Source organism: Hypanus sabinus, chromosome 14 (genome assembly GCF_030144855.1).
Source record: "Hypanus sabinus isolate sHypSab1 chromosome 14, sHypSab1.hap1, whole genome shotgun sequence".
NCBI classification, from domain to species: domain Eukaryota; kingdom Metazoa; phylum Chordata; class Chondrichthyes; order Myliobatiformes; family Dasyatidae; genus Hypanus; species Hypanus sabinus.
Window position 1 is genome coordinate 54,480,091 of NC_082719.1, and position 21,312 is coordinate 54,501,402.

General features: G+C 38.9%; 1 protein-coding gene across 7 annotated transcripts in view; it reads left to right on the forward strand.

Annotated features, from left to right (window-relative positions):
• cep135 (centrosomal protein 135) overlaps positions 1–21,312 on the forward strand; it is a 101,186-nt gene that overhangs the window by 32,514 nt on the left and 47,360 nt on the right. For 5 of the 7 annotated variants that reach the window (XR_009515672.1, XM_059989236.1, XM_059989240.1 and 2 more), the window contains 6 exons: positions 337–552; positions 4,460–4,525; positions 6,666–6,816; positions 9,020–9,243; positions 13,556–13,711; positions 20,597–20,740. Coding sequence is in view for 6 of the 7 variants with exons in the window: in XM_059989236.1 (XP_059845219.1) it covers positions 337–552; positions 4,460–4,525; positions 6,666–6,816; positions 9,020–9,243; positions 13,556–13,711; positions 20,597–20,740 (957 nt within the window). In the remaining variant the exon portion in view is untranslated. The remainder of the gene's footprint in view (positions 1–336; positions 553–4,459; positions 4,526–6,665; positions 6,817–9,019; positions 9,244–13,555; positions 13,712–20,596; positions 20,741–21,312) is intronic. The other 2 variants (XM_059989237.1, XM_059989242.1) reach the window with 2 other exon arrangements.

The window sequence follows — 21,312 nt, forward strand, 5'->3', positions numbered from 1 at the left end:
ACCTTTTGCAGAGAGCCAACAAAGCTTGAGAGGACCACCTCTTTCTCACTACAGACCATTCATGCCTTGTAACTCGCTATGTGTAGATCACATTTCTAAACTAATCTCTGCCTCATAGTATTTTAGTAATTAAGTCAAGTGACTGTGTTTTCATTTTCACTTTTTGTTCTCTAACACTTCTGCACTACTTATCTGAGAAAAGAGATACAAGAATAGGATTCTGCTGAGGGGAGATGGAAAGATTTATGAAAAGAATGACTTCTGTTAATTCAAACACACTCACATTGATATAGAGAGTATCCTTGAGATTAATTTATTTTCAAATGATAATTGCAGGTTGAATACCTTCAGAGAACTAACTGTGATTTGGAGAAGCAGATGAAGGAACTTCTGGAGAAAAAAAGTGAGGCAACAAATGAGGTTGTAAACCTGAGTACTAAAAATGAGCACTTGTGTAATGAATTGAATGAGATTGACCATTTGGCACAACAGTTGCAACGGGATAAAGAAATTGCCCTAGAAATTGCTGATAAAGAAATTCAAGAAGCAAAGGTACTAACATATGTATATACTGTGTATATTAGAGTGTTGTCTCTGTACTCAAAATCAAGCTCTTAACATTTTGTGCATCCATTAATGCACTTAAGTCTTATGAAAATTTTTAATTACTTTCAAAATCTCAAAGCTATGTACTCAAATGTATTTTTTTCTTTTAGGCTTGGGTGGTGAATTCTGTTCATTATTTATAAAATCAAGTTTAGGATTATGAATTTGAGTCCATTTTCATTGCTGCTCTTGAGAAAATGTTTTCTGACATTGCAAAGCAAAAGCTGTCTTTAATAGAAACATAGAAAACCTACAGCAGAATACAAGCTCAGCCATTGAATCATGGGCTGATCCAATTCTTCCAGTCATTCCCACTCCCCTGCCTTCTCCCCATACCCTCTGATGCCCTGGATAATCAAGAACCTATCTATCTCTGCCTTAAATAAACCCCATGATTTGGCCTCCACAGCCTCCCATGGCAACAAATTCCTCAGATTTACCACCTCCTGACTAAAATAACTTCTCTGCATTCCTGTTCTAAATGGACGTCCTTCAGTCCTGAAGTTGTGCCCTCTTGTCCTGGTCCCCCTTACCATGGAATATAACTTTGCCATATCTAATTTGTTCAGGCCTTTTAACATTCGGAATGTTTTTATGAGATTTCCCCCTCCCCTCATTCTCCTGAATTCCAGGGAATACAGTCTAGGGGCTGCCAAACGTTCTTCATACGGTAACCCTTTCATTCCTAGAATCATTCTCGCGAATCTTCTCAGAACCCTCTCCAATGTCAGTATGTCCTTCCTAAAATAAGGAGCCCAAAACTGCACACAATACTCGGTGTGGTCTCACGAGTGCCTTGACCCCAACATCACATCCCTGCTCTTATATGCTATGCCTTTAGAAATAAATGCCAACATTGCATTCACCACCGACTTAACCTGGAGGTTAACCTTTGGGATATCCTGCACAAGGACTCCCAAGTCCTTTTGCATCTCTGCATTTTGAATTCTCTCCCCATCTAAATAATAGTCTGCCTGTTTATTTCTTCCACCAAAGTGCATGACCATACACTTTCCAAAGTTGTGTTTCATTTGTATCATCGGCAAATTTATCCACAAATCCATTAATCCCATAGTCCAAATCATTGACAGAAATCATAAAAAGCAGCAGTCACACCACCAACCCCTGGTAACCGGCGGCGAGCCGGAACAGGATCCCGTTATTTGCAGTCTCTGTTTTCTGCCGATCAGCCAATGCTCCACCCATGCAAGTAACTTCCCTGTAATTCCATGGGCTCTTATCTTGTAAACAGCCTCATATGCAGCACATACTAGCTGCTAGCTGAGAGTAGATACTAGTTGGGAGGCGAATTCCAGAAATGGTGACGTTAAGAAAGGGAAGACTTCAAATTGGGATCACACGTTGGCAAAGACTACAGTATAAAAATGTGCTGTCGTTTATCCATATTATAGACTGGGTGACATCACTTTGGCTGAAGAGATGAGCAATCAGTGTATGGAAGTTGGAGGATAAAAGTTTAAGATGGTCACTAAAGTTATTTTGCAACTAATTTTATTGTTTTTTATTGAAGAAAACCTATTGGTATTTTAATTGTGCACAGAGAAATTCATAGATATTTTTTATTTACTATTTTCAGGAAGAAACCAAGAGGCAGTGTAGAGAAATAGAAGAACTTCAAAAAAAATTAGCTCAATTCAGGGCTGTAAGTCAGTATCCTCTGTATTATAAGAAGGTTTTCTTTGAAAAAAAGAAAGTACTAACTACTTAAATATATTTAAGGTTATTGTTTCAATTATATTAACATATTAAGGCTAATGACTAAAACTTTCTGTCAGATGTAGGGAAGTTTTTAAAAGAGAAAATTTGGGTTGAGAAGTTTAGGGAGGGAGTTCCAATCCTTGAAACCTCAATAATGGAAGGTGTCATTGCCATTTGTGAAAAAATTAAATTCAGTGTTTAAATTCATGAGGATGGAATTGGAGTTGCACAGATGCCTAATGATGTTAGAGCTAGAGGAGTCCATTAAAATAGGTAAGAGTAAATAAAAATTGCTAATTTGGGGAACAACCAGCAGCACTTGTGGAAACAGAACTGATGTTGCAAACTGAAGACTTGTCAAATGCTGGGAAAGAGACAAAAGTCATTGGCATTAAGTTATAGAGAGGGTGGTGAAGGAATGAATAGGATAAAAGGAATCTATATGATAAGGTGAGTTCTGGGTTGTTTTGGAGATATGCTGCAAGGTTATCTAAACAATGAGTTAATTGAGGCAATTAGAATGTGAGCCAGGGGACATAAAAAAACTAAAATGAGAATAATTAGAAAGTGAGAATATCAACAAACATGTAAAGGTTGCAAAATGCAGAACTATAGGGTACACAAGCAAGTCAGGCTATGCTGACAGGAGAGACCTCCTGTAATATTTGATTAAGTATTCATATCTGTTCATGATCTACTTAGTGTATATTTACTTATATCCTATTGATGCATATTTTGAGTTCTAGTAAGATTGTGTTCCTGACTTGTTTTCAAGGACATGTATGAAAGAATTAGAAAGGTGAAGTGAAAGTAATTGCTCTTGAAACCAGGAAACTATTTTACAGTGTGTGGCATTAAATTAAGCATTTAATATTGAAGTCAGTGGAAATCGCTTGGAGTCACTGTAAACAATCAAGATAGTTCATAGGGCATGAAAAGAAATATTCATGCCACAAGTAAAAGGCAATAATTAACTTCAACAAGAGAGTCTAATCATCTTCTCTTGACATTACCATTGTTGAATTCTCCCAAATCACTATCTTGGATCATCATTGGGCAGAAACTTCAAATTACTTAAACGCAATGCAGTGGCTTCCAGAGCAGTTCAAATACCATGACTCCTGAGCTTTTACCCTCATATATATGGGACAAGTTATGAGTTTGATGGATACTTGTTATTTTCGTATATATAATTATCCCCATCATATTTTCAGACTGAATTTTCCTTGTTCTTATCACTACTGAACCATTTATTAAAACTTCTGCTGCATCTTCGAAACATAAGAGATTGGAGACGTTAGAATCTGGAGTCAAGTAACAAACTGCCAGAGGAACTCAGCAGGTCAAGCAACATCTGTGAAAATAGAGATATAGTCGACGTTTCCGGTCAAGGTTTTGCATGACCGCTGAGTGTAGACTAGAGGTGGCAGTATAAAGAGGTGAGGGGGAAATAGGTGAAGCAAGAGCTAGCAAAGATAGGTTGAATCAGGTGAGCAGGAGGATGGTAGGTAGATGGATCGAGGTGGTGGGGAATGAGAGTAGAAACAGTGACTGGAACATGATGATTGGACATGAAAAAGGGCTGCAGATTCTGGAATCCCATAAGGAAGGTAGGTGATAAATGAGTCAGGATAAGGGAGGGATGATGAGCAGATGGAATCTCTGGGTGGGAATAGGAGACTGAATGGGTTTAGTATGTGGATGTAGGGCAAAGGAGCCAGATGGGGAAGGCAAAAGAAACTGGATAACACGGTATGGAGGAGTGGTTGAAAAGAAGAGTGAGAGAAGCTTGGTGGGTAACATCAGCCTCTGTATTTCTTTCCTTTCCATCTCCCCTCCTTTTCCATCTATTCATCATTTCCTTCTTCACCTGGTTCCACCTCCTGCCTCACCTTTTCACTCTCATTGTAATACTGGCTGTCTGCCCTCTATAATCTCATTCCTGATACAGGTCTCAACTCAGAGCATTGACTGTCCTAAATCTGCAGATGCAACATAATGCATTGGGTTCCTCCAGCAGTTTGGTTTTTGCTGCATTTTTTCAGTGCTTTCCCAACCAGCTTCTTGAACTCCATCTTTACTAATTGATTGTCTATAGCCATTTATAAAAAGTAGTCTGCTTTTATATTTGCAGGATGAAATCAAGAAACAGCATCAAGAATTGGAAGGGTTTGAAGAAACAATTGCTAGACTGACCAGAGTAAGTTAGTTTTCTAATATAAGCCAATGCTGTTTTGAAGTCCTAAGATTTGGAGTTGTGGGAGATCGCATATCATGTATTTGTTAAGTAGATGTAGTTCTAAATAGCTGAATACTACATTTGTATGATCAGAAAGGTTTCTTTAAAGATGTTTCCGTATGGGATTGTCAAATACTTTATCATATTTTCAATACTTATTTGACTCAGTCTTCTGAAAGGTAGCATTCATGGATTCTAAGCATAGAATGCAAACTGTTAAGCCAAGTTACTCATATTAGTTCTTTTTAAATAATGCCTGTGCTTAATTTCATGTTATAGTCTATAAACATTGATTTTCTATCTTATTTTCCTGAAGAGACGTAACACATTCAGTGGGAGCAATTCTAACCAAACTGAAAGTTGCTTTGTAAAGCATCCATCTTTTTATTATACCGACTATATTGCTGACAAATGTATAGTCTCTAGCAAGTAAAATTGACGATCTCAGAGCTAGTTCGCTGCATCAGAGGGATTTAGGACAACGTACATCCTCTGCTTCACGGAATCCTGGTTAACCACTTCCATACCCGGCGCAGCAATTCATATTGACGGGTTCACTATACACCATAAAGATAGGACTGTCAAATCTCTCAAAAACAGTTCAAGGTGTATGCCTCATGATCAAATCTTCTTGGTGTACAAATGTGTCAGTGATGTCACAATTCTGCTCTCCAAACCTGGAATATCTTGCAGTGAAGTGTCGGCCATTTTACCTTTGATAGGAGATATCAGCGATGATTTTGGAATTGGTGTACATTCCACCTCAGGCCAATGTCAGACAGGCTCTAGATGATCTGAACAATGTTATCAACATGCACAAAACAGCACACCCTGATTCCTTCACCATCATTTTGGAGGATTTTAACCAGGCCAGCTTGAAAAAGACTCTGAATAATTACCGTCAACGAAGAACCAAAGTCAGAGTGTAACACCAGGTCAGGGTCTTCAAAAGAACCCCCACATCCTGAAAAGGAAATAAACGAGATATCAAAGATAGAAGTAGAGCTGTTTCCAAAAATGCAAGCAAAGGAGTCGCAGTTTAGCACCATCTTGACTTTGCCCCATCGGCTATTTTCTTAGTGACATGTTAGAACAGACTTGGCTGCCATATTTTAAAATCTTCATTTCTTACATTGATATGATCATTTTGCTGCTCAGCAGTATAATTCATTGATTCCTGATGAAGGAAAGATCTGAGCTTGCATCTGTGGTGTGTTCATTGTTTTAATTGTAGTTACAAAAGATAGCTGTAACCGCTGTCACCATCACATTGGTAATCTGCTAATGACAGAACTGCAGTTTTCTTAGTACTAAGGTAAGTTGCTGTCTGCCGGGGGCGACTGTACGAACTCCGCGACCTGGGCCGCTGTGTCCTGGTCGAGGGAGCTCACCACGGAGTAGTAGCGGGTGTCTTCTGAGGTGATCTGGCGAACGTGGAATTGGGCTTCAGCTTGCTGGAACCATAGGTCCGGGCGCTGTGTCCAGAAACCTGGCAGTTTCAATGAAACCACATGAACAGAGGCGGCGTCGGTCATTTCTGGTCCAAAAATCGTTTGGACCGTCGGGGTCACCAATTGTAGCGGTGTGCTACACGCAGCGCTAAAATTACGACACGGAGTCGGTAACTGCAGTCGAAGGAAAAAACTTTATTCGAAAACTTCAGCCTCACTTTTAAGCCTCTGTCAATCGGCCCCCCCATGGCGCAGAGGCTCCAAAGCTCTGTGCTCGCAAACCCCCGTAGGCTATCTAATTGTGAGTCGGTTCGGATACGCTAGGAAATGGGGCGCCACAAGGTTATCATTTAATCAAGTCAAACTTTGTTTCCACTAAAATGTCTGTGACCAAATTTTTTACAGTTTTAAGGTCTGAAACTGGCACTACCAACCCAATACTCTTGCCTCAACATAACAAGAAAGAATTTCCTCTATAAAAGTAATAGCACAACAAATTATTAAACATTTCTCCATTCATTTGTTTTCTCCAATGAAGGTAATAGTGAATGTGTTTAAAATTTTAAATGAAAACCATGATGAAATCCTACCTAATTACTACCAAAAGCACTTAACTCTTTCTCAAAATGTTTAATTATGTGTCATTCCAGGAATTAACTGCAACACGTAATAATTACTGTAAAGTTCAAGAAGAGCTACAGTGTAAATCCAAAGAAAATCAAACACTTCATGATTTGTTAACTCAACTAAAGAAAGAAAAGCAAAGGCTGCTAGAGCGAGTTGATAAACAAATATCAACAGGTAACAGATCTAAAACAAACATTGAGGAAACACTTTCCAAACTCTGCCTTTACATCTGAAAAATGAAGTATTAATTTCAGAGGTGTCAGAAATGATAAATGCAGATTTTTTATCATTTTATTTATTTAGCATTCCTTCGAAACTTCTCACGAAGTTGCCTTGTTGATGTGCTTTAAGTATGTATAACAGCTGAAAATAATCTTTGTTATAATGAAATGGATCCGATTATTTATTTGTCTTAAGAGTTGCTATGAGCTTGAATAATTTAGGAAGTGTACAACATAAAGTACATTCAGTATTACTACTTATCAAGTCCTAATCCTGTGCATATCATTGCAAATTAGCAAGACAGCCTTGTAGGGGAAGAATCATTCAAACATAAAATAAAGCAGATGATCAAAATCTGAAGTGAAACAGAAAGTGATGGAAAACCTAAGCAGTTTAGCAGTCTCCCCTAGTGAATGGTAATTGACCAGAAAATCATAACTCAGTCTTCCTTCTCTCTTTTGATGCTTCCTGGCAATATTTCAGTAATTTCTATTTAAATCTCCTAAGTAATGTATAGCAAATTGTATAAAATTACAGTTCAACAAATTGTGCAAAATTACTGAAAAGTCTAGATCAAATGAAACTTATAATCATAGTACAATTTTAATACAACAAAACATCCAAAAGCTTTTAATGAGACTTATTAAGGAAAATTTCACATGAAATTTGTTTCCACTGAATAAAGATCCCCATAAGTGCACGACAGGTAGTGGGACGCTATTGCAACTCTCAACATTCTGGAGTTCGGGTCTCAATTCCGGTCCCATTCTGTAAGAACTTCCTGTGGAATGAGTGGGTTTTTCATGAGTGCTCTGGATTCCTCCCACAGTCCAAAGATGTACCAGATAGGCTAATTAGTCATTATAAATTGTCCCATGATTAGAAAGGAGTCAGGTTTGTCAGGGATTGCACGGCATGTGCTGTAAGAGTCTACTCTGAGCTGTAATACTAAATAAATAAATATTACCTCCAGTGGAAGTCTCCACATTTCTGAGGATTCCTGGTGACAGATGGCTGTAATTTTGTAATAAAGATGTCTTTACAAACTTAAAGACTCGGAAGCAAAATTCACATTTTTAACTTCACTGTTTAAAAGTGCTAAATATGGGGAATAGGCACGATGGCTGTGCTGCCGTTCTTTTTCTTGGCTTTGTGGCTATCTTGCGATGAGGAATTCCAGAGTTGTACACATTGATAATAAATAAACCTTCGCATAAAATAGAATCTAGAAAAATCAAATTATCTTTTTCAAAATGTAATTTCCTTTTGAAGTACTGATGGAAAGAATAGCATACAGATATAAAGTAATTAAGTTACTTTGCGAACGACAAGTTAATAAATATATAAAACTTGTACTGGCTCAAGTGAGATCCCTTGTTGATCATGGAGGATGTTGTAACTCGAAGCGTGAATTTTGACATTTCAGTGTTAGCTTTGCAATGTGCGGAAAGTTGTGACTTAGAGAAGATCCATTTGGGTTTCTAGGGTTAGGATGAGGGTTGTTTTATAACTAGGAATAATAGGAATCACAAAGGTGAAGAATGAAGAACTTATTAACAATTCTGTGTAAGATGGAGAAAATCCAAAAATATATATTTAGAGCTTTAAACTTTGAATTTAATCTAATTAAAGACTTAGAGTACCAGTGAATACCCTCTCAGAACCTGAAAATTCTTAATGAGGAAAATGTACAGTGTTAAGGAATGGATGGTGGCAATATCATATTTGTTCCATTTATTGAAAACTGTGAGAAGCCTATGGGCAACAATTATATTTTATTTCTTTAGTTATACAGCGCCAACTAGGCCATTCTAGCCGCACTGCCAAAGTAACCCCGAACAAACCCAATTAACCCTAACCTAACTAAGGACAATTATTGCTCTTCCCCCTCGTAAATCTGTATGAAGTTTGGAGCAGGAGGAAGGGAAGTTGAGAATTTGTTAAAATGCTTTGTGTCATTTGTGTTAGATGGTATTTATACTGTTGATTTATTTTAACCATTTCACCTAGGTGAATAAAAGATCTTTTAAGAGATGTGCAGATTTGAAACAAATCATCTACTTTTGTAAAATAAAATTTAATCATGAAAACATACATGTTTTCTAAATTACTGTTTAGGTTAACCTGATCTTTTTATGTTTTCAACAATAATCAGAGCGAGAAATAGTGTTAGAATTGGAAAGAATGAGAACACAGCATGGTATTCTAAAAGGAGACACGTCAACGTCTCGTCTAGACAAATTTGTAAAGACTTTAGAGGAAGAAAGGGATCATTACAAATCTGAAGTAGAATACCTGCAGGATTTGGTATCCGGAAGAAAAAGCCCAATCTGCTCTCCAAGACGTGGGCGGAGTCCAACGTGGACTTCACCTGTTAAGGTACCAAAGTGCTTAATGGATGTTGGTGATAGTGTGATGGTTTTAGTTTCCACCAATAAATTTGGATATGTATGTTTTTTGTATAAAAGTTATGTTCTCAGTGCACCTAAGGATATTTGTCAAGGCCACTGTTCTGCAATAATTGAACTTACTACTTTATAGTATTCTGGCAGTGTTCTGCAATTCAAACTTGATAATACCAAAGGCAGGCTGTGGGACAGCTTCTTTCTGCAAGCCATTAGACTTTTAAATTCACATGTCTGTACATTGCAATGGAGTTATTATGCAAAGATTTTTACTCCCTGACCTTGTGGGATGGGTGTAAGATTTAAATAAATTCTAATTCTAATTCCAATGAATCATAGAATTAACTTGTAAATAAATTATCTTTGTACTAAATTCATTTAAATCCCAGAATTCCAGGAAGTGGTAGAGAAATTATGACAAATAGTTGCAGATGGGATTGTACATTCATCCTAAGGAATAAAGGATGGTGGGAATTTAGCCTTTATTTTTGAATTACGGGGAGAGTAACAGGCATGGGATTAGTGAAAGAACTTTAGAGATACCTTATCTTGAAAGTGCAGCTAACTGGATAAATCCAGAATTGGAGAGAATCAGCTGCGAATGATAAAAATGAAGTAATTGAAAAGCATGATAATGTATTACAGATGTAATAAATAATGTACAACACAAAAATTACTTGAGTTTGCTATCAGCTGAGAGCATGCTTTTTGAAAGCCACCTTATCACAAATGAATCTCCCATCAATTGTAGGATACTATTTTTAGATATATTGAGTAAAGAATTCCATTGGGAACCACTCCACCTTACCTCAGCAACCACATACTCATCCAGATTACAGGAATGGGTGTTTGGGGCAGGCAACTTGCTATATAAGAACTTATTAGTGAGTAGTTCTAGTTGGGTTTTCAATCAGGAATGAAATGGAAGACTGGGTAAAATCAAAGAAAAGTGGAGGGGATGAATTATCTTGGATATTCTGAATGACATCAGTATGTAAGCTTAGAATCCTTGACATCAAAAAATGTTGAGTTGTGTATATACTTAAGTAGGAAATGGATTTACAGACTAGCACAACTCTGCTAATAAATGCTGGTTTAAGGTAATGGTTTGAGAATGTACATATAGTAGTGCGTGGTACTTACTGTGCTTAGATCTTGGGGAGCAATAGTGCTACACTCCGAGGAGCTCTGGATATCTTGGAGATGAGTAGGAAAGCATATTGTGAAGAGAATCTAAAGAAGCTTTACAAAGATATAGATTTAAAGAGAGGGCAAAGATCCAGCAAAAAGAGTATTATGGTGAAAAATTGAAATATTCCATTCTGCCAGAGGGGAAAATGAGGGCGGAATAAAGGAGCATATTACTTAAGTGTAAAAGATTGCAGAGCCCTGAGAGGCAAAGTTTTGGGTGGCCTGATTGTGTAATTTTCAAACGGCTAGTAATGAGTAAGGGAAGTGAATGCTAGTAAATACAAAAATACAACTGCAGATGCTGCAGATCAAAGAATATGAACACGATGCTAGTAAATAGGAAGGCAAATTGAATTTATTGCTGGAGGAATTGAATTCAAGTGGAGTTAGAGTGGTGGCAGTTAGCTGAGGAAGTCTTGAAACTCCACCCAGTATACTTTATTAGTCTCCTTAAATAAAATACATTTGCAAGAAAAAGTTCATGAACCCTTTGCAATTACCTGGTTTTCTGCATTAATTACTTATAAAATGTGGTCTGATCTTTGTCTAAGTCACAATAATAGACAAACACAATCTGCCTAAGCTAATAACACACAAACAAATGTACTTCTCATCAATTCTGAGTATACTGTTTAAACAATTGCAGTCTAGATTCAAAAAATGTATGTAAACCTCTGGGGTAGTACCTTCTACTATTTGGAGACGGGTGTTCCAGTCAGTGAGATGAGATAGGAGATGTGTGTTGTAGAGATGTCCTGCCCTATGAAAAAGAGTCACAAAGTCAGGTTTGCTGATAGAGTCTGTTCTTCTCAAGAAAGGTCTGTTTATGTACACTATGCATCGATCAAAACAACATTCAGAGGACCTTTAACGAAGAATTGTAGAGATGTATGAAGCAGGAAAAGGCTACAAAGCATTTCTAAAGGCCTCAGTGTTAATCAGTCCACTGTAAGAGAAATTGTCTACAAATCAAAAAAAGTTCAGTACTATATTGCTACTCTCCATCCTGCAAAGATCACACCAAGTACACAACGTGCAGTGCTGAAAAAGATGAAAAAGAACCCAAGGGTAACAGCAGAATATCTGCAGAAATCTTCAGAACTTGCTAAAAGTCTCTGTTTATGTGTCCACTATAAGAAAAACACTTAACCAGAATGGTGTTTGTGTAAGGACATCACAGAGGAAATCACTGCCGTCCAAAAGGAACATTGCTCCACGTCTCAAGTGTGCAAAAGACCACCTGCATATTCCATAGTGTTCTGTGGACAGATGAGATGAAAGTTGAACTCTTTGGCAGAAATGCACTTTGCTATGTTTGGAGGGAAAAGGGCACGACACACCCAAAACCTCATCCCAACTGTGAAGCATGGTGGAAGGAGCATCTCCTCAGGGCCTGGACAGCTGGCAATTGTTGAGAGAACTATGAATTCAAAATTATATCAACATTTTACAGGAGAATGTCAGGGTAGTATTCTGTCGCCTGAAGCTTAATAAAAGTTGGATGGTGCAACAAGACACTCATCTGAAACATGATTAAATCAACAACATAATGGTTTATAAAGAAGAAAATTCATGTTTTGGAATGGCCAAGTCAGAGTCCAGGTCTTAACCCAATTGAGATGCTGTGGCATGAGCTGAAGAGGGCCGTTCCTGCAAGGTATCACAGAAATACTGATGAACTAAATCAGTTTTGTATGGAAGAATGGTCAAAAATTCCTCCTCAACATTGTGCAAATCTGATCAGCAGCTACAGGAAACGTTTGGTGGAAGTTATTGCAGCTGAAGGAGGTTCTAGCAGTTATTAAATACAAGGATTCACATACTTTGAATGTGAATACTGTGAATGATTAAACAATGTGTTTAATAAAAACATGGAAAGTACAATTGTTTGTGTGTTATTCGTTTAAGCAGATTTGTTTGTTATTGTGACTTAGATGAAGATCCAACTACATGAGTAGTTAATGCAGAAAATCATGTAATTGCAAAGGGTTCAGAAGCAGTCTTGCAAATGGTTCATAAGATGCTTATTTTTGAGGGAAAAATAAGAGAAGAGGTCACTTTAAAAATAAGGGGGTCACATATTTAAGTTGGAATTGAGGTGAATTTGTTTTCTTTCAGAGGATTGAGTCTTTGAAGCTCTGGAAAGGGTGAAGGAAGCAGAGTCTTTGAATATTTTTAAGACATAAGCAAGTGATGAAAGGTTACAGCCAGTAGATGAAAATGTGGGTTTGAAGTTGTCTTTTAAATAGTAGAGAACACTTGAGTAATGAAATGCTCCACACCTGCTCCTAATTCATATATTAAAACATAATCTTTCATCGTCGGTGGTTTTGAATTACAAAAGGTGGAACATGGTATCTATATGGAGTGAGTCAGGTGTTGGAAATGGTTGTTCAGAAAGAAGATATAGTTATGGAAGCAAGCTTTGTTAAATATTTGATCAAATGGGGAAAAGGTAACAAAAAGCAATGAAGGTAAAGTAAAAGAATCAGAATCTTTTGGTGAGGACACCACTTCATGGTGGGTATTCCAAGTAATGAAAACAAGTTAAATACGAACTTAAAAGCAAAATTCTGCAGATGCTGAAAATTTGATATGAAAATACAAAATGCCAGCAATTCTCGGTGGTGAGAGAACCGAAGTTGACGTTTCACATCAATATTCTTTAATTGGACAAAGATAAGAGTTTTAACCCAATTTGATCAAGGACACAATTGGACAATGTGTCAAACAGCCAAACAAATGTCAGGGTGCTGATAACTGAGTGTGACAAGTTGTTTATTTATTATTAATGGAAATAACAGAGTCAAAACAATGTGATTTCTTCATTCCGAAAGATACAAAAGAATTAATTCAATCCAATTTTATTTAAGAAATTTATAAATGTTTTAAGTTTTTTTTAATTACTAAAGTCTATTTGAATAAATCTTTAATTTCTCAAATTATGGGGGGAAGTTTACAAGACGGTTCAAAGCCTCTGACAATGGCAGGCTGTCACATGCTATCAGAGATCAGGCCATGACTCCTTAGAACCTATACCTTTTAATAGCATATTGAGAAAGTGACATTAAAGTGTAATTTCTTTCTTTCTGCAGAGTGGTAGCCTCAGCTCAGAATTGTTGCAGGTTATCAGAGAGCGTGATGAGTTGCAATCAGTGCTTGACAAATTCGAGCAACACATGGCAGAAATCCAATCAAATGTCAAGGTTCTGACAGCAGAGCGAGACAAATTGCTTATGATACATGAGCAGGTATTGATGGAATAAGAATGAATGTGTGAATTTTTCATTTGTATGTGGTAAGAAATCCATTCAGCTTGTATAGCTCAGAATTTACAATAAGGCTGGTACAAATTATATTGTTTCTCAATCTTTAAAGACAATAAGATATAGGAGCAGAATTAGGCCATTTGGCCCATCAAGTCTGCTCTGCCATTTCATCATGGCTGATCCGTTTCTCTCTTGGCCCCATCCTCCTGTCTTCTCCCTGATGACTCTAAGAATCTATCAATCTCTGCCTTAAATATACCCAATGACTTGGCCTCCACAGCCACCAGTAACAATTAATTCCACAGATTCAACACTCTGGTTAAAGAAATTCCTCAACTCCATTTTGAATGGACATTTCTCTGTCCCTTGTTAGTAAGAGGCAGCCTGTGGCGTTTGGAAGTGCTGGCTTATGCATTATAGTTTATGTGGGACTGCAGATCATGGGCTCTTTTGGGCTTTGCTTGTTGGTGGGTGAAGTTGATGTTTCCTGCTAGAACAAGGGGAGGAGGTGATGCTTTGCTGCTGCTTGTGTGTAGGAAGGGGTTAGGGCTTTTGGGGTTCTGATGTTTTTCTCTCATTCTGTGAAGATTTTCTCCTGTTTTGTGGATGTCTACGAAAACTAAGAATTTCTGTTTGCATTTTATATACGTTCTCTGATATTTATTGAACATCCACTCCATTGAGACCTTTTAAGATTCAACTGGTTTCAATGAGATCCCCCCTCATTCTTCTGAACTCGTGAGTACAAGCCTAGAGCCATCAAACGCTCTTGTGATAAGCTTTTCAATCCCGCAGTCAATTTTGTGAGCCTCCTTTGAACCCTTTCCAAAGTCAGCACATTGTTTCCTAGATAAGGGGCCCAAAACTGCACACAATATTCCAAGTAGGGCCTCACCGGTGCCTTTTAAAGCCGCAACATTGCATTTGCCTTCCTCACTACCACCTCAACCTGCAAATTAACCTTTAGGAAATCTTGCACAAGGAGTTTCAAGTCCCTTTATATTTGAATTTTCTTTCCATTTAGAAAATATTCTGCACTTTTATTTCTTCTACCAAAGTGCATTGCTGTACATTTCCAGAACACTGTTCCATCTGCCACTTTTGACCATTCTCCTAATTAGTCTAGGTTCTTTTCTAGCCTCTGCTTCCACAACAGTACCTTTTACCTATCTTCGTATTGTCTGCAAATTTGGTCACATCACCATCAATTCAGTCATCCAATTCATTGACGTAATAAAAAAAAGAAGCAGGCCCAACAGGCACTTGTGGCAACTTCATTCACTTCTGCCCTTTGACACTCTTGACTTCCAGCATAGTGCTTGCGTCATCCTGCCTTGAGAATACGACTACTACTTTGGAATGTATCTCTCCTTTGCCTTCCAAATTGCTCCTATAGCTGCTCTGATGTCATCCCTGCTAGTGTTCCCTTCCAATCGGCTTTGATCATCTCCTCTCTCATGCCTCTAATTCTTTTTACTCCACTGTAATACTGATACATATGACTTATACATATAAGTCTGAAAGCGGCCTGGTTGAGGGAAGTGCCTGGTGTGAGAAGTGCTAGTCTTTGGCTCGAGAGTCTTCGGCGAGGAGGCTGAGGGAGGAGACTAAGTCAGGCACAATTGGAGAGGGTGAAGACATGACCGCTAAGCTGATTCAGTGTGCTACGTGCATGATGTGGGAGGTCAGGGACACTGATGGTGCCCCCGGCTGCTACAGCTGTGGAAAATGCGTCCAGATTCAGCTTCTGAAGGAGCATGTTGCAGCACTGAAGAAAGAACTGGATGACCTCAGGTTCATCCGCGAAAACGAGAGCTTTCTGGACAGGACCTACAGTGAGGTTGTTACACCGAGGATACCGGAAGAGAGAAAGGGATCGACGATGAGGACGAAAAAGATACTTGAAATACAGGAGACCCCAGGAGATGTACCTCTCGTAAACAAGTTCACCCTCTTGGAAGCTGTCAGGACAGAAGATACTGCCAGTCTGAGAGGCGGACAGATCTGCGAGCCGAAAATTGGTGCAGAAGCAGAGCCAAGGAGTCAGACATCAGGAAGAACCGTGGTAGTAGGGGTCTCCATAGTGAGAGGTATGGAAAGAGGTTTCTGCGGCAACAGGCGAGATTTAAGGATGGTATTTGCCTCCCTGGTGCTAGGATCCAGGACATCATAGACCAATTGCAGGGAATCCTCAAGGGTGAAGGTGAACAGCCGGAAGTGGTAGTGCATGTCAGCACAAATGACATCGGGAAGAAGAGGAAGGACATTCTGCAGCGGGACTTCAGAGAACTCGGAAGAAAGCTGAAAAGCAGGACCTCCAGGGTGCTTATCTCCGGTTTGCTTCCAGTTCCTCATGCTGGAGAGGGCAGGAACAGGGAGATAATGGATCTGAATGTGTGGCTGAGGAACTGGTGCAGAAAGCAAGGATTTACATTCTTGGACCACTGGGATCTGTTTTGGGGTAGGGATGAATTTTACAAAAGGGACGGGTTGGACCTTAATAGGCAGGGGACCAACATTGTGGCAGACAGGTTTGCCACTGCAACATGGATGTGTTTAAACTAAGTAGTGGGGGGGAGGGGATGAACTGGAAATATAAGGATGGAGTTAAAGGGAAAGTGAAAATAAGAAATGTTAAAAAGGACAACAGAATCAATGGAGTAGAAAGCTCAAGAAGAGATCATACAGTGTGGCCAAGTGAAATAGGAATTGATATGAAAGGAGAGGGGAGTAACGAATTAAAAGTATTATATATGAATGCATGAAGTATAAGGAATAAAGTAGATGAGCTTGAGGCTCAGTTGGAAATTGGCAAGTATGATGGTGTGGGAATAACAGAGACATGGCTTCAAGTGGACAGGGCCTGGGAAATGAATGTTCAAGGATATACATCTTATCAAAAGGACAGACTGACTGGCAGAGGGGGTGGGGTGGCTCTGTTGGTGAGAAATGATATTCAGTCCCTTGCGAGGGGGAACATAGAATCAGGGGATATAGAGTCAGTATGAATAGAACTGAGAAATTCTAAAGGTAGAAAGACCTTAATGGGAGTTATCTACAGGCCCCCAAACAGCAGTCTGGATGTAGGGTGTAAGTTGAATGAAGAGTTAAAATTGGCATGTGGCAAAGGTAATGATACGGTTGTCATGGGGGATTTCAACATGCAGGTAGACTGGGAGAATCAGAATGGTACTAGACCCCAAGAAAGGGAGTTTGTGGAGTGCCTCCGAGATGGATTCTTAGAACAGCTTCTACTGGAGCCTACCAGGAAGAGGGCAATTCTAGATTTAGTGTTGTGCAATGAACCAGAGTTTATCAGGGACCTCGAGGTAAAGGAACCATTAGGAGATAGTGACCATAATATGATATGTTTTAACCTACAATTTGAGAAGGAGAATGGAAAATCAGATGTGTCAGTATTACAATTGAACAAAGGGAACTATGGAGCTATGAGGGAGGAGCTGGCCAAAGTTCAATGGAACAATACCCTAGCAGGGAAGACAGTGGAACAACAATGGCAGGTATTTCTGGGAATAATACAGAAGGTGCAGGATCGGTTCATTCCAAAGAGGAAGAAAGATCCTAAGGGGAGTAAAAGGCGGCCGTGGCTGACGAGGGAAGTAAAGGGCAGTATAAAAATAAAAGAGAAGCATAACATAGCAAAGATGACCAGGAAACTGGAGGACTGAAAAGCTTTTAAAGAGCAACAGAAGATAACAAAAAAGGCTATAAGCCAAGAAAAAATGAGGTACGAAGGTAAACTAGCCAAGAATATAAAGGAAGATAGTAAATGCTTTTTTAGGTATGTGAATAGCAAAAAAATAGTTAAGACCAAAATTGGACCATTGAAGATGGAAAAGGGTGAATTTATTATGGGAAACAAGGAAATGGCAGATGAGTTGAACAAGTACTTTGGATCTGTCTTCACTAGGGAAGACACAAACAATCTCCCAGATGTAATAGTGGTCAAAGGAACTAGGGTAAAGGATGAAATGAAGGAAATTTATATTAGGCAAGAAAAGGTGTTGGATAGACTGTTGAGTCTGAAGGCTGATAAGTCCCCGGGACCTGATGGTCTGCATCCCAGGGTACTTAAAGAGGTGGCTCTAGAAATCGTGGACGCATCGGTAATCATTTTCCAATGTTCTATAGATTCAGGAACAGTTCCTGCTGACTGGAGGGTGGCTAATGTTGTCCCACTTTTCAAGAAAGGAGGGAGAGAGAAAACAGGGAATTATAGACCGGTTAGCCTGATGTCAGTAAGGGACATTATAGACCGGTTAGCCTGATGTCAGGAAAGATGCTGGAGTCAATTATAAAAGATGAAATTATGACCCATTTGGATAGGTGTAGAAGGATCAGTCCGAGTCAGCATGGATTTATGAAGGGAAAAGCATGCTTGATTATTCTTCTGGAGTTTTTTGAGGATGTAACTATGAAAATGGACAAGGGAGAGCCAGTGGATGTAGTGTACTTGGACTTCCAGAAAGCTTTTGATAAAGTCCCACATAGGAGACTAGTGGGCAAAATTAGGGCACATGGTATTGGGGGCAGAGTACTGACATGGATTGAAAATTGGCTGGCTGACAGGAAACAAAGAGTAGTGATTAACGGGTCCCTTTCGGAATGGCAGGCTGTGACCAGTGGGGAACCGCAAGGTTCGGTGCTGGGACCGCAGCTGTTTACAATATACAGTAATGATTTAGATGAAGGGATTAAAAGTAACATTAGCAAATTTGCTGATGACACAAAGCTGGGTGGCAGTGTGAAATGTGAGGAGAATGTTAGGAGACTGCAGGGTGACTTGGACAAGTTGGGTGAGTGGGCAGATGCAGTTTAATGTGGATAGATGTGAGGTTATCCACTTTGGTGGCAAGAACAGAAAGGCAGATTACTATCTAAATGGAGTCAAGTTAGGAAAAGGGGGGGAAGTACATCGAGATCTAGGTGTTTTTGTACATCAGTCAATGAAAGCAAGCATGCAGGTACAGCAGGCAGTGAAGGAAGCTAATGGCATGCTGACCTTTATAACAAGAGGAATTGAGTATTGGTCCTTCTGCAGCTGTACAGGGCCCTGGTGAGACCCCACTTGGAGTATTGTGTGCAGTTTTGGTCTCCAAATTTGAGGAAGGACATTCTTGCTATTGAGGGAGTGCAGCGTAGGTTCACAAGGTTAATTCCTGGAATGGCGGGACTGTCATATGTTGAAAGATTGGAGCGACTGGGCTTGTATACACTGGAATTTAGAAGGATGAGAGGGGATCTGATTGAGACATAGATTATTAAGGGATAGGACACGTTGGAGGCAGGAAGCATGTTCCTGCTGATGGGTGAGTCCAGAACTAGAGGCCACAGTTTAAGAATAAGGGGTAGGCCATTTAGAACTGAGATGTGGAAAAACTTTTTCACCCAGAGGGTGGTGGATATGTGGAATGCTCTGCCACAGAAGGCAGTGGAGGCCAAGTCTCTGGATGCATTCAAGAGAGAGTTAGATAGAGCTCTTATAGATAGCAGTGTCAGGGGATATGGGGAGAGGGCAAGAACGGGGTACTGATTGTGTATGATCAGCCATGATCACAATGAATGGCGGTGCTGGCTAGAAGGGCCAAATGGCCTACTCCTGCACCTATTGTCTATTGACTTTAGCTTCTCCTTTTCAAATTTCAGGGTGAAGTCTATCATATTGTCATCACTGGCCTTTAAGGACTCCTTTTCCTGAAGTTCTCTAATCAATTCTGGTTCATTGCACAACACTCAATGCAGAATAGCTGATAGATGCTTGGAACTTGTTCATGAGGCTGATTAGACGTCATGGTTAAGGAAATTAAGGTCTTTGTGAAAAGCTTTTGATTAGCCATCAAACTCTTATGGTAATTTTTGGCTTTTTTTTGGGGTCCATAACGATATTACTGTTCAGTTGTAAAGAGTCATATTTTACTCTGGCCACTGTCTTCTTAGAAATGTACAGAGATCAAAGCAGTACACAGTAGACTAGATGTTATCTTATCAATGGGCCATAGACTTGCAGCAAGACAATTTCTCAATTTACCATTACATTAATGACTGAAGTAATGTCATGAATGGTAAAACAGTGTACAATCACTTGGCCTGGAAATTCCTCTCAGTGCACTCCTCTTCCATTCCCATGAGCTGTTAACCCCCCCATCCCCTGTGTCACCCCCATGACCCTGGCTATGAATCAACTAATGAGTGTTTGCCAATGCATGGAGAATTTTGGATTTTCTGGACACTACAGGGATGGTCCTGAGGAATGTGATATCTTTAACAAAGCACCAAGTAGTACACTGCAGATCTCATAAATGTGTTCATCCACAGATAGTTATTGAGTAGATATCATGCCCTAGGTTTAGTTATGAAAGTTAAATGCCATGAAATTTAAAGGCATATGACTAATAAAATCCAAAATGGCTCAGTGGGAGGATGTAGAGAGAATGGTAGATTCGTTTTTGTGTTTGACACACTGCTTACTTTCTGTGAATAAGCTATAACATGGATGCTTTTTGGTTAAACCGTCATAATTTCAGGAGCACAGCACATCATTTGTAAGGAATTTTGGCAGTGGGGACGTGTCATAATTTTTTAAGTGTTGAATTTCTTAATAAATCCAGCCATGTCTGTTGTGCAGATATCAATACATTCAACACTTCAAATGACTGCAGTACATAGTGGGTGTAATATATGCCTCATGCCTCAACTCCTTAGTGTATCCATTGTACTTCAGCAATACTTTCTACCATTTTGCATGCTAAGATGCTGGCAATTTTAACTTGTGCAGAAATTATCAATATAACTAATTTGTTGAAAATTACTGATTAAAGAATTTCCTTAAATTGGAATTGGTTCCAGAATCAAGATGAATTGAACAAATTGAAAAAGGAGATGCTAATATCACCAATATGTAAAATGCGTATTGAAGAAGAAAAAGTTGAAGCTAAAGCAGAATTGAAGAGAATAACAGCTGAGAGAGATGATCTGAGAGAGAGAATGAAGGTATTAAATGAAGTAAATCTAATAATAGCTTTGTGAAACTGGCATACGGATCCAGAGACACAAGTTTCTATCATTGCTGGACAAACGGGGAATTTAATTCCAGTAATATGAATAAATTTTGCATAATAAAAAAAATTGCTGCTGTCAGCAATGATGACTATAAAACTGCTGAATTGTTATAAAAAAATCTCCATGATTAAGGATGGGAATTAAATTTTAATCCTGTGAATGAAGACCCCCATGTTACAGAGGGGCTTTGTACCTCAAAAGCCCTACAAAAATATCAGTTTTTCTATTTAGTGAAATTTCTTTTTGTGGTTAATTAAATTTACAAATTGCATTTAAATGTTTTGGGTAAGTTGTATAGAAACTATCAGGGGCTGCTGCTAGTCAGCAAAATGAACCCACTGCAGTGGGAAGAAAAAGCCACTTTATCCGCACACTTCAAGAACTGCAATTTGGAAAACATATAATACAGCATTTTTATATTTTGCATTTTGTGTTTATTTTTCTTTACTTCTTATTTTCACATAAGAAATTCCATTAGAGCAAATTTTGTATAATCCCTATTT